This window comes from Nematolebias whitei, chromosome 7, assembly GCF_014905685.2.
Source record: "Nematolebias whitei isolate Nwh7 chromosome 7, NemWhi1, whole genome shotgun sequence".
Lineage (NCBI taxonomy): Eukaryota > Metazoa > Chordata > Actinopteri > Cyprinodontiformes > Rivulidae > Nematolebias > Nematolebias whitei.
Window position 1 is genome coordinate 48,381,672 of NC_056504.1, and position 12,756 is coordinate 48,394,427.

General features: G+C 41.5%; 2 protein-coding genes across 2 annotated transcripts in view; both read right to left on the reverse strand.

Moving 5' to 3' along the window:
* Positions 1-2,093, reverse strand: part of LOC119412881 (zinc finger protein OZF-like) — a 10,213-nt gene extending 8,120 nt beyond the window's left edge. The window contains exon 1 of the mRNA XM_037679917.1: positions 2,069-2,093. Within this exon, the coding sequence (XP_037535845.1) occupies positions 2,069-2,093 (25 nt within the window). The remainder of the gene's footprint in view (positions 1-2,068) is intronic.
* A 5,282-nt stretch (positions 2,094-7,375) lies between these two features.
* On the reverse strand, positions 7,376-8,547 carry LOC119412883 (gastrula zinc finger protein XlCGF8.2DB-like). Its single transcript, XM_037679918.1, has 2 exons — positions 8,067-8,547; positions 7,376-7,904 (listed from the first exon to the last, which is right to left on the reverse strand). The coding sequence occupies exons 1-2, from the start codon at positions 8,486-8,488 to the stop codon at positions 7,376-7,378; spliced, it is 951 nt and encodes a 316-aa protein (XP_037535846.1). The 5' UTR covers positions 8,489-8,547.
* Positions 8,548-12,756: the final 4,209 nt, after the last annotated feature.

Genomic DNA, 12,756 nt, shown 5'->3' on the forward strand with positions numbered 1-12,756 from the left:
TATTGGTGTTTAATATGTTCATCGATGTGTTTAATCAAAATCAGTTAAATGTGAACATTAGTGCTTTTTATTCAGAAAATCCACACATCACATTTCAGAATCTGGAATATAGACCAAAATTAAATGTTAATTATTAATATTTTTATATTTATCACCACAGTAATAGTGTTACACACATTAGTAATTGTAAACACTCAAAATAATACATATGTTGGTTTAGTGCTTACCTATAAGAGTAAACGTTTTGAATAATCACGTTAAAAGTTACAAATGTTGTATTTGGTGCCTGTTTGTTTTCCAAATATATTAGTGTGTGTGACTGACAGGGATTAACTTAAAACACCTTGGGCAGGGCTTTATAAAGTTTTGTCCATTTCCTGGGCAGCACGGTGGCACAAATGGTAGAGTTGCTGCCTCTCAGCGAGCAGGTCCCTGGTTCAAATCCTGAGGGCCTTTCTGGGTGGAGTTTGAATGTTCTCTCCATGCTGTGTGGGTTTTCTCCGGGTACTCTGGTTTCCTCCCACAGACCAATAACATGTATTTTAGGCTGATTGGTAACTCTAAATTGTCCTTAGGTGTGAGTGAATGGTTGTTTGTCTCTATGTGTCCCTGTGATGAACTGGAGACCCGTCCAGGGTGTACCCCGCCCCTCGCACAGTGATTGCTGGACATGGGCACCGGCGACCCCCGTGACCCAAAATGGAAGAAGCGGGTAAAAGATAATGGATGGATGGTTGTCCATTTCCTTCTATCAGTTCTGCCACATCCAATATGGCGACCGCTCTGACGTACGGCTGCAATGTGCCAGCCCACTCAATGAGGTGTTCACTAAAACTGCCTCAGCAGTTCTTTGTTGTTGGGAAAAAAAAGTTCTCTGTTGTGATCGCCCTGGCAGATGACAACAGCCGATCAGCGATGGAGAAAGGTCAGGGGAGCTTTGCTATGAACCAATAATGACGAATGATTGGTTGAAATGTCCATCCGTCCATCCATTATCTTTTACCTGCTTCTTCCATTTTGGGTCACGGGGGTCGCCGGTGCCCATGTCCAGCAATCACTGTGCAAGGGGCGGGGTACACCCTGGACGGGTCGCAAGTCCATCACAGGGACACATAGAGACAAACAAGACAACCTTCTACTCTCTCACTCACACCTAGAGACAATTTAGAGTTACCAATCAGCCTAACATGCATGTTTTTGGTCTGTGGGAGGAAACCGGAGTACCCGGAGAAAACCCACGCATGCACGGAGAGAACATGCAAACTCCTCCCAGAAAGTCCCCTGGACCGGGGTTTGAACCAGGGACCTGCTCGCTGAGAGGCAGCAGCTCTACCAGTTGCACCACCGTGCTGTCCTGGTTGAAATGTGTTAACTCAAAAACCACAGATCTGATTCCAAATCCACCCAAATTATCCCCACCCGCCCAAAGCAATTTTTGCCTGCAAAATTAGAATGAAAACCGCCCAGTTGGTGGTAAACTGCCCAATCTGGCAACACGGCCTCCACATGCTCCCTCCTTCCGAGCACACAGTTGTTCTCTTTCAAGGATTGAAGGATTCAAGTTTCTTTATTTGTCATACACACCACATGTGGTACATGAGGTGGAATGAAATTTTGTACACAGGGTCCCATTTACATCCAACAAAGTATTAAAATGTAAAAGAAACACAGTAATAAGATCTAAGATATGAACTAAGAAAAATGTTAACTAAAAATACACTAACCACTAGTAGCATAAACAACAATAAGCCGAACAGCAGCACGAACATGAGTCTGTGCCAACTAGTTCTTTTAGACGCCTTAAGTTAGTTCACAAACCTCAGAAACTTACCTTAACTTTTAAGCATTAGTCTTAAATTTAGATAATATCTCTACTCAAAGTTTTAATTATTTTATATTATTCACTCCAACATTTTTCAGCAAGGTCATCTGGACAGTTTCTTTTTTTGTGCTGAAACATTTCGCTATAAAGAAACTGTCCAGATGACCTGACTGAAAAATGTTGGATTTAATACCTGGATTATTGAGCATGGACTTTGTTGTTATATTATTCACCCTTCTGAAATACCTTTGGTGATACAGTAGTATCTCATTTTTCGCGGGTATTTGGGACCACGCCCACCCGCAATAAGTGAAAAATCGTGAAGTAGGGATACAGTAGTCCAAGTTCAGTAAACTTTGTCATGACGTGCCAGGTTGTAATCAACTCATCACCTGTTACTCCCAATCTCCCTCCTTAAATAAACAATTTAAATTTAAATACTGTAACTGTGTCATGTCCGGTCTTACTTTGAAAATCCGTGATATAGCAAACCTGCGGTAAACAATAATTTCATATTGTTGTTATTATTCAAACTTGCAATAAACATTACAGAATACAACAATAATGACAACAAATAGCACTTGTATATTTATAAACCTTGACCTACCATTCGGTGTTAGCTTGTTTCTACTTCCTGTCCTCTCAAACCCCAGCCAGTCGAAGCAGATGGCCACTCTTCCTGAGCCTGGTTCTTCTGGAGGTTTCTTCCTGCTAAAAGGGAGTTTTTCCTTTCCACTGCTGCCAATGTGCTTGCTCAGGATGGGAGACTGTGACGAAGTGACGATTCAAGGCAATCTGCTGGCTTTCTTAGTAGGGCTGGGCGATATGGACCAAAATGAATAACTCAATATCTTAAGATAAATTGCGATATACAATATATATCTCGATAATTTTTTCTTTCCATAAAGTAACAACAAAAATATATTTCTGAGTCAAAGCTTTGTCCCAGTTGTCACACAGGCACATTTATTAACAACAGCTGTAAATGGACAAAATAAATGTAATGGACTGTACTTATATAGCGCCTTTTTAGCTTATCAAGATACTCAAAGCGCTTTACACAACAATCTGTGTCCTCATTTACCCGTTCATACTGCACTCTACAAGATCTCTACAAAGCTAATTGAACAAATCATTCTAAAGAGACTAATTAGTGCTTTAGATCACATTCATACACAGTTCAGACACATCAGAGGCAATGAGGGGTTTAGTGTCTTGCCAGGGACACTTCAGCATGAGACTGCCGGTGGATTTGAGCCCCCCCCCCCCCAACTCTTGCATTGGAGGACGACTGCTCTAACCACTCAGCCACAGCCGCCCAAATGTCTAAAAAATTTACTATTTACATATAATAGTTTGCTTTTTAGGCATTTATTTACATACGCAAGTGCAAGTTTCAAGACATTTGATAATGTCAATAGAAAAATCAAAGCAAATATGTTCTTAGTGGCTAACAAGACTGCTAACTTTAGCAGTTTTGTTAGCTGCTAAGGACCGTGTCTTTAGTGATATGATAAGCTGCTGGTTTATTCACGTCACCTCTCATAAGGCACAGCACAGGTAGAAGAGTTTCGTATTGTAGTTTGTCTCAGGGAAAGAAGCCACACAGCCAGAGCTGCAGCAACAAGTTTAACACACTCTTCATACTCCACTTTATAGCTCTGCTTTCAAGGGTGAAAAAGGTTCGTTGTGCTCGAACATTTCCGTCGAAACTTGTTTTCTACAGAAAACATTTTTCTGCTGCACATCTGACAAATTAAATCCAAACATCTCCAAATAACAGAGCCATTGTTTCCCCCTGCTCACCAGTTCTGCGACTTGCTGTCTCTCCATTTTGTGACTGCGGCTGCTACATGCCAGTCAGCCGCTCCACCTGGAGAGAAGCAGGAAGCAGGGGGAGAGCGCACGGGTTGGCCTGAGTTTGTAGTGAGTGAGAGGAGGGGGGCCGTGTGGGAGAAGTCAAGTCAAGTCAACTTTATTTATAGAGCAAATTTAAAGCAGAACCTGTTATCAAAGTGCTTAACAACAACAACAACAACAACAACAACAACAACAACAACAACAACAATCAATGGGAGTAAAATTAATAAAAAAAATGCAATACACTAATAATAATACTGAAGAATTAATAAAAAGCATTTAAAACATAGGATCACAGAACAAAAACACTAAATCAATTTACACTATGTGAAATGCCTGCGAGAACAAATGTGTTTTTAGCAGAGATTTGAAGTGAGGAAGGGAGGTGGCCAGCCTGTTGTTGGGGGGCAGGTTGTTCCAGAGTTTGGGGCCCATGACTGAAAAATCCTGATCTTCTCTGAGCTTCAGTCTTGTTTTTGGAACAGCCAAAAGCAGCTGATCGGATGATCTCACGGCCCGAAATAACGCAAGTTTCCAGTAGCTCAGAGAGGCAAAGGGGTGCGAGGCAATTTAAGCATTTGAAGGTCAACAGAAGAATTTTAAAGACTATCCTAGTATGCACAGGGAGCCAGTGAAGGGAGGACAGAACTGGTGTAATATGTTCAGACCTACGAGTTCCGGTTAAAAGCCGAGCAGCATCATTCTGGATGAGCTGAAGACGTGAGATGGAGGCCTGGCTGACCCCAGCATAGAGTGCATTGCAATAGTCCAATCGGGTCGCGACAAAGGCATGGACTAGTTTCTCAAGGTCGGGTCTGGACAACACTGGCTTGAGCTGGCTTGAGCTTAGCTACCTGTCTTGAGTTGGAAGAAGCTTTTCTGCAGAAGAGTTGATTTGTTTGTCAAACTTGAAGTCAGAGGCTAAAACCATCCTGAGATTTTTACCAGACTGCTTGAGATATGGCTGAAGAGAGTCCAGATTGATAGGATCAGAGGCACAGTTGAGCTAGGGCTAAAGACAATGACTTCAGTCTTCTCATCATTAAAACTTATGAAATTTGAAGCCATCCAGGCCTTAATGTCATTCAGACATTTTAACAGAGGGTGAATGGAGCAAACACTTGCTGGCAGGTAGATCTGACTGTCATCAGCATAACAATGGAATGAAAGATCATGTTTTCTCAGGTTGGACCCCAGTGGGAACAAATAAAGTGAGAACAGAAGGGGTCCAAGAATCAAACCCTGTGGGACCCCGCAAGAAAGAGGCAATGAGGCGGATACATTATTACCAACCTTGACACAAAAGCTCCTATCGCTCAGGTATGAGCGGAACCATTCTAATGCAGCACCTGTGATCCCAACCCACTGTTCCAGCTGTGATATAAGGATACTGTGGTCAACAGTATCAAAAGCAGCAGTAAGGTCGAGGAGCACAAGTACCACAAATTGACCAGAATCATTTGATATCATGATTTCGTTACAAACCCTCACTAATGCTGTTCCAGTGCTGTGGAGTTGCTTAAAACCAGACTGAAAAATCTCAAAAATTCTATTCTCATTCAAAAACTTATTTAACTGAAAGAAAACTATTTTCTCCAGGATTTTGGACAGGAAGGGAAGTTTTGAGATTGGTCTGAAATTTGAGCAAGTTGAAGGGTCAAGTCCAGGTTTCTTAAGTAACGGATGAACTACTGCATGTTTGAAAACATCAGGAACCACACTTGTCACAATACTACTAGTTACAATAGTAAGAACAGAGGGTCCAATCGTAGGTAGAATTTGTTTGAAAAACGATGCAGGAATGGGGTCAGCGGGGGAACCGGAGGGTTTCATCTGACCAACGACTTTGTTTAGAAATGGGAGTGAAATGGGTTCAAACTGTTTGAAGACAGCTGAGCAAGGGACAAAGACAGCGGTAGGGCCGAGTACTGAACCGAGGTTCTTTTATGGCACTGACCGAACTGCACCGGTCGGTGTATGTATTGAAACGTCACTCTTCTTTCGGTGTCAAGTTTTGGTATTGGCTGGAAGGTGTCACGTGGTTTCAGCATGCAGGCTGGTAAAACACCAGACATATGACAAACAGACTACACCCAGATTACACCCAGAGCTGTATAGAGCTGTCATACCTAATCTATGTATACTGTAATGTATGTCTATGGTGCTGGTGATGCCCACAGACGGGTTCACGTGTGCAGCGCGTGTTGTCGAACGGCTTCGACAACACGCGCTGCAGAAAGTTGCTCCGTGTTTTTCTGCGAGGAGATCAGCAGCCTCCCCCTCTCAGCATTAAAGTCAGCCTGTGAGTAGAGCCTGAATGTCCTGATTCATTATCTCCACGACCGGACTCTTCATCAAAGAACTCCGAGGACGGCTCTGCGTGCTTCAGCTGGTGAGTTTACGTTTGTTAGCGTAAATGCAGCTTAACACGTACACCGCGGTGAAATAAACTATGATCCATGTAATGCTAACTTTAAGATATTAGTGTGTAAATTTATTTTATCTACGTAGCTAGCTAAACTCAGAAGCTAACTAAAGATTGACAGTAACATAAATCTTAGCTTGTAAAAATGCTCATCCATCCAGTCAGCTGCTTAAACAGTTCAGCTAATGTTCACAGTTTATGTTCATGTTCTCCTCACAGGAGCCTCTGACCCAGATGTGAGGAGAACAAAAGAAAAGCGAGGTCAGGGCCACAGGAGTCACAAACTTTGTTGTTAAAAGTTTGCTGCTTTTTCTACAGTGGAGCTGCATGGTGGAGGTAAGTTAAACTTTAAAAGATTTTGTTGACCAGTTAAACTTTTATCTCTCAGCCTAGATAATGTTTTTTGAGTAATAATAACACAACCATGTTATTGTTGATGTTTTGTTCTTGTGTCAATTAGGGAGATGATCAGAGCCTTAAACCCCAGAGAACCTCAAAGAAGATCCAGGCAGAGACACAGAGGTGCAGATGTCTGCATCATCCCTACCTCAGTGAATCTAGTGACCTGCTGGTGGAATGTGAGGGACAATATGTCAAACTGACAACCAGGTATCTGTGTGTGCAACAATCATCATCTACAGCCTCAGAGTGAACATGTTCTACTTCTGGAGACACCATCACCCAGGAGCGGGCATGTTTGTGTCCAGAGAAAACAGACATGTTGATTTTTCTGAAGAAAAACTGTTCAGTGAAAAGGTCCTCGGTGTGTAGCAGTGATCATTAGACACTGACGTGTCACTGGTTTGTAACTGGTCTTTTGACCTGGAAATTATTTGTTTGTTTTTATGTAAGAAAACTGCTTGGAATGGAAAAATACCAAAGTTAAAAAAATAAAACTCACAATTTGTACTGTAATGTGTAATGTAATTTTATTCTTGTTAGAATAAATAGTATTTACAAAACTGGTACCGAAAAAGAACCGTCCAGGAACCGACACCGAAGTGAAGGTACCGACACCGGTACCGATTTTTTTAGAAAGGTACCCAGCCCTAGACAGAGGGGTCAGTTATGGACTGGGAGGTGAAATTGAAACTACACATCTATTTACCTAACTCTGGAACTGTGCAGCTTTACTTCAGAGTGAACTCTCATGTGTCTTTAGGACTCGTCTTAATATTCAGTTAAACTGTTTCCCTCCCTGTGAGGGTTTTCTTGTGTTTAACAGCAGACTGAAGTCTAAAACTTTGACCTGACTGCAGAGGAGAGCTTTATTTCCCATGTACTTTTTTGTGTCTGGTTAAATTTCTCTTCAGGCTAAATCCATGTCCACAGTCTTCGCATACAAAAGGTTTCTCTCCTGTGTGGACTCTCATGTGTTGGTTTAAATTAGAGATGTTGCTGAATCTTTTTCCACAGTCCTCACACACAAATGGCTTCTGTCCTGTGTGGACACTCATGTGTGTGTTTAAATTACTCTTCCGGCTAAATATTTTACCGCAGTCCTTGCATACAAAAGGTTTCTGTCCTGTGTGAACTACCATGTGTGTGTTTAAAAGAGAATTCACACTAAATCTTTGTCCACAGTCCTCACATACAAAAGGTTTATGTCCCATGTGGACTCTCGTGTGTCTGTTTAAAGACGACTTCTCGCTAAAATTTTGTCCACAAAGGTTGCATTCAAATGGCTTCTCTCCAGTGTGGACTTTCATGTGTCTCTTTAAACTTGACTTCAAGCTAAATTTGTGTCCACAGTCCTCACATACAAAAGGTTTTTGTCCTGTGTGGACGCTCATGTGTCTGTTTAAAGCAGATTTCTCGCTAAAACTTTGTTCACAAAGGTTACATTTAAATGGCTTTTCTCCGGTGTGGACTCTCATATGTCTGTTTAAAACTATCTTAAAGCTAAATTTGTGTCCACAATCATCACATACAAAAGGTTTCTGGTCTGTGTGAACCGACTTGTGGAAGTTTAAGTGAGACATCTGGCGGAATCTTTGTCCACAGTCCTCACATTCAAATGGCTTCTCTCCAGTGTGAACCCTCTTGTGTTTGATTAAATTTGTCTTCAAGCTAAATTTGTGTCCACAGTCTTCACATACAAATGGTTTCTGTCCTGTGTGGACTCTGATGTGTCGATTTAAATCTGCCTTCTGGCTAAATCTTTGTCCACAGTCTTCACAAACAAAAGGTTTCTCTCCTGTGTGTATTCTCATGTGTTGGTTTAAAGTAGAGCTCTGCCTGAATCTTTGTCCACAGCACACACACATAAATGGTTTCTTTCCTGTGTGGACTCTAATATGTGTGTTTAAAGTTGATTTCCGGGTAAATCTTTGCCCACAGTCCTTACACACAAATGGTTTCTGTTCTGTGTGGGCATTCATGTGTCTCTTTAAATCAGACTTGCAGCTAAAGTTGTGCCCACAATCCTCACATACAAATGGTTTCTGTCCTGTCTGGGCTCCATGTCTGTTTAAATCTGTCTTCTGACTAAATCTTTGTCCACAGTCCTCAAATACAAAAGGTTCCTCTTTTGTATGGATTCTCATGTGTAAGTTTAAATGTGTATTGCTGTTAAAACTTTTACCACATTCATCACAACTAAATGATTTTGGTCCTGTCTGGACTTTCCTGTCCTTCTCTTGGACACTTTCCTTCTGACCCAAACAGCTCGAATGTCTTCCTGTTGAATGACATGTCATGTGTCTCTGAAGTGACAGGTTGTGGAGAAATTCTTTACCACACTCAGAGCAGCTGAAACAATTGTTGACAGAGTTTACAGCTGACTCAGGAGCTCTGCTCTCCTTCCAGTTTTTGTCACGGTCTTCAGTTGTTGACCCAGAGTCTGACAAGTGTTCCAGCTGAGAGTCAGGATTGTTCCCATCCTCATCATCATCCTCACTGACTTCAGTCTCTGAAGAGCTGGAAGCATCTCCATGAGGATTTAGATCTGGGTTCATGCTGGTTTCTGCTCCTCCATAGTCCTCTCCATCAGCTTCTACTTTCATCTGGTCAGCTGAGCTGCTGGTTGGAACATCTCCATCTTCCATTTGGTGCTGATGAAGCTGTGAGAACAGAGGCTTCTCTTCATCATCATCACTCTTCACATGAAAGGCAGTGAATGTAGACCTGCTGGCATCAGTCTCCTCCTTTATAATGAGCTGCTCTCCCTCCAATTTCACCCAGAGTTCCTCCTCTTCCACTTTGATGTGGAGGAGCTCTGGGTCCTGCTGGTTCACATCAGGCCTCTGTTCCTCAGGAACATCTCCTCTGATCAGCAGAGTCTGCTGAACATCTGCAGGAAACACTGAAACACAGACAATACAGAGAGTTATAACTTTATATTCACTCATACATCACTTGTGTTGTTGCTTTATGTTCTGTGGATCAGAACTGTTCCATGTCAAAGAAACAACATTTTATTGAGCAAGAGACAAACAAATGTCTGTTTATCATCAAAAATACCAAAAATGTTTAAAATTCAATCACCTGATATGGATATTTGAACATTTTAGAGGGAATTTAAACTTTACTTGTTACATTTATTGTGCAGATTTTAATTTGTCTTCCTTATTTTCAAATTAACATGGAGCTTATTTTACTGAGAAAACTGCACAATGTTTAAAAATATATACTAATTTCACCTCTTTTTATTTCATTTGTGGAGTTGTTTCTGAACATTTTACCATCATCTTCATATTAATATTAATCATTAGGGGTGCGAATCTCACTGTCTGGAGATTTGATTAGATTCAGAAAGTACTTTGAGGAGCTAATGGATTAAGAGAATGAAGAGAAAGAAGAGTAGAGGTCATAGAAACTGTGGACCAGGAAGTGGACAAGATTAGTGAGGGTGAAGTCTGGGATGCTCTGAAAAGAATGAAGGGGAAGGCAGTAGGACCTGATCACATACCAGTGGAGATATGGAAATGTCTTGGAGAGATGGCAGTGAGGTTTTTGACTCAAATATTCAATGGCATATTTGAGGGTGAGAAAATGCCTGAGGAATACATTAAGTGTGCTGGTACCCATTTTTAAGAACAAGAGTGATGAAAAGAGTTGTAGCAACTTCAGGGGAATTAAGTTGAGTTACAAGATGAAGATCTGGGAGTTGTGGAAGCTAGACTTAGACGATGCGTGACTGTGAGCAGCAGTATGGTTTCATGCTAGGGCTGAACGATAGGGCCAAAACTTTCATCACCATGTATTTCTTAATTTCAGTCGATCTCGATAGAATTCCGATATCAATATAAACAATATAAAAGCCTCAGAAAAACTGTACAAAAAAATTAACGTTCACCTTTTATTTGTATTTAGCCTTCAAAGAAATTTGAAATCACCGTCAAACAAACATAAAACTCTCAACTTTGTCAATATTAATAGTTTTAACTTTAAACAACAACATAGCCTAACAACCCCGATTGGGTTTCTCTTTTGATGCAGCTGGTGGCGTTGTTTAAGAGACATGTTGGCTTAAACTTTTATTGTGCTTCATCTTCTGAATCTCAGCATATTCTATCAAGTGGAAACTCTTCAGCTGGTGGAACAAGTTAGACGTGTTCCCACCAACTCTCCGGCACATTTTGCAGCACACTGAAAACTGCAGTTCATCGGATCTTAGATAGCCGAACCACTTCCACACCGCCGAATTAGTCTTTCCTCTCTTATCAGTGATGTCATCTGCTTTCTCTCCGCTTGTGAAAGCTTGTTCAGTCACATTCTGACGGCCATGGGCGCTCATTTTCAAGCAAAAACTTACCGCGCGTTGGAGCTTCGCCTAGCCTGCTACCGCCGACTCCTTCTGGACTCGAGCTCTGTGTGTGGTGCACGTCACCACGCATTAACATAGTTGTGTCGCGGCTTTTTCTGTTCGGGGTGAAATGGCCCAAACAGAAAAAGAAATGTGTCAGTGAAACGCTGTAATCATAGCGTAATGTAGGGCTGGGCCATACGACCAAAATGAGAAACTCGATATTTTAAGATAAATCGCAATATACAATATATAGCTCAATATATTTTTTTCCATAAATAACAAAATATATTTGAGTCAAAGCTTTGTCTCAGTTGTCACACAGACACATTTATTAGCAACAGCTGTAACTACAACATAAATGTCTAATAAATGAATTATTTACATATAAAGTTAGTTTTTAGACTTTTTTTATTTTTATTTTTATATATATTAAATAACAATTCTCCCCCGCTGCACCGCCTTCACTTAAGTGTGTGTGAAGGAGCAGTGAGGAGCTGTTTGTATTCAGCGAGGGAGGAAAATTCCACTACTAGGTCCAGAGAGTTTTTAAATAATAAACAAATCAAGTATAAGGCTTCTTTACTGTAGTGCAAAATATATCAAATGTAGTTTTAGCCATATGTTTTAAACAGAAGAATATGTTGTCAACACAGACCTCTATTGTAGGGTAAATGTCTACCATTACTACCGTATATATCGTGCATTCCTAGTAAGGACATGTATCTTTATAAGAAACAGAATGTTGACCCAGTGACCCGGGCACTGATTGGCCGTCAGCTCTGTTTTCCCGGCCACCGATTTGTTTAGTTACGTCAGCTGTTTCCCCGGCCGCTGATTGGTAGTTACCGTCTGTTTACCATCGCTCTTTTTTAACTTGACTTCAAGCGTTATGTTTTCTAAACGTTCTGTGCGCTCAAGTCTCTGGCGGTGAACCGAAATGCTTAGTAACCCCGGCACTGATTGGCTCAGTCACCGTCAGCTCTGTTTAACCCGGCCGCTGACTGGTTGTTACACTAGCAGACGATCACTAACACACATAGCAGGGGATTTATTTATCGCCGGTATTTTTCAACTGGACGACTCCCAAACGTTGGGGTTCAAACGTTTTTGGTGGTGAATCGACACGTCAGTGGAAGATGCTGATGATTAAAGAGAAAGTCTAACTTCTGGACAAACTTTAAGATTGCCGTACCTATGCGGCTGTTACCGGCCGCCTACGGCACTGTTGTTAAGATGGAAGCTGCATTGGTCTTGTGGATTAATGACTGCAGAAAAAAACATCACTTTGGATACCAACACTAAAGGTGAAACAACTTTACTGTTTTATCATCTCTCAGCAAGCAGCATGGAGGAAGAGAAATGGCGATGTAAATGAGGAGCGGGGAGTGATTTGGATTAAAAAGTGCTTCTCTGCACGGAGAGGCTGCGTCCGCTGACCACAGGAGTGGAGGAGTTTGTTAACACAAGTTCAAAGATCTGATCACCAGGGGGGTCTACAGGTCTGAACGAGGTTTTTAACGTGGATGAAACAGGCCTGTTCTGGAAAAGGATGCCATCTCGCACTTTTACTATGAAGGACAAAGCCAAAGCGCCTGGTTTCATCTCATCTTCATCAACTTCGTCTTCATCACTGGACAGCTAATTTTTCATCTCCATCTCTTCATCTTCTTTGGTGAGTACCCATTTAGATTAATATTTTTAAAAGGTTTAAGAGTTTAGAAAAATGTTAGGAACATTGCAAGAGTGTGGGAAGGGTTCAAGTCATCAACATATACCGTATTTTTTGCCCTATATGTCGCAGTTTTTTTGCATGATTTTTTTTGGCACAACACTGGCCCACATTTCCGGGTTGGGCCCACATTTCCAGGTTTGGCCCACATTTCCGGGTTCGGCCCACAT

Coding starts and splice junctions, on each gene's coding strand:
- LOC119412883 (XM_037679918.1), bottom strand. CDS start 8,488: ATGAATGCCCACACAGAACAGAAACCATTTGTGTGTAAGGACTGTGGG. Junction 7,905..8,066: donor TCTCACTTAAACTTCCACAA/GTCGGTTCACAC, acceptor TGCTTTAAACAG/ACACATGAGCGTCCACACAG.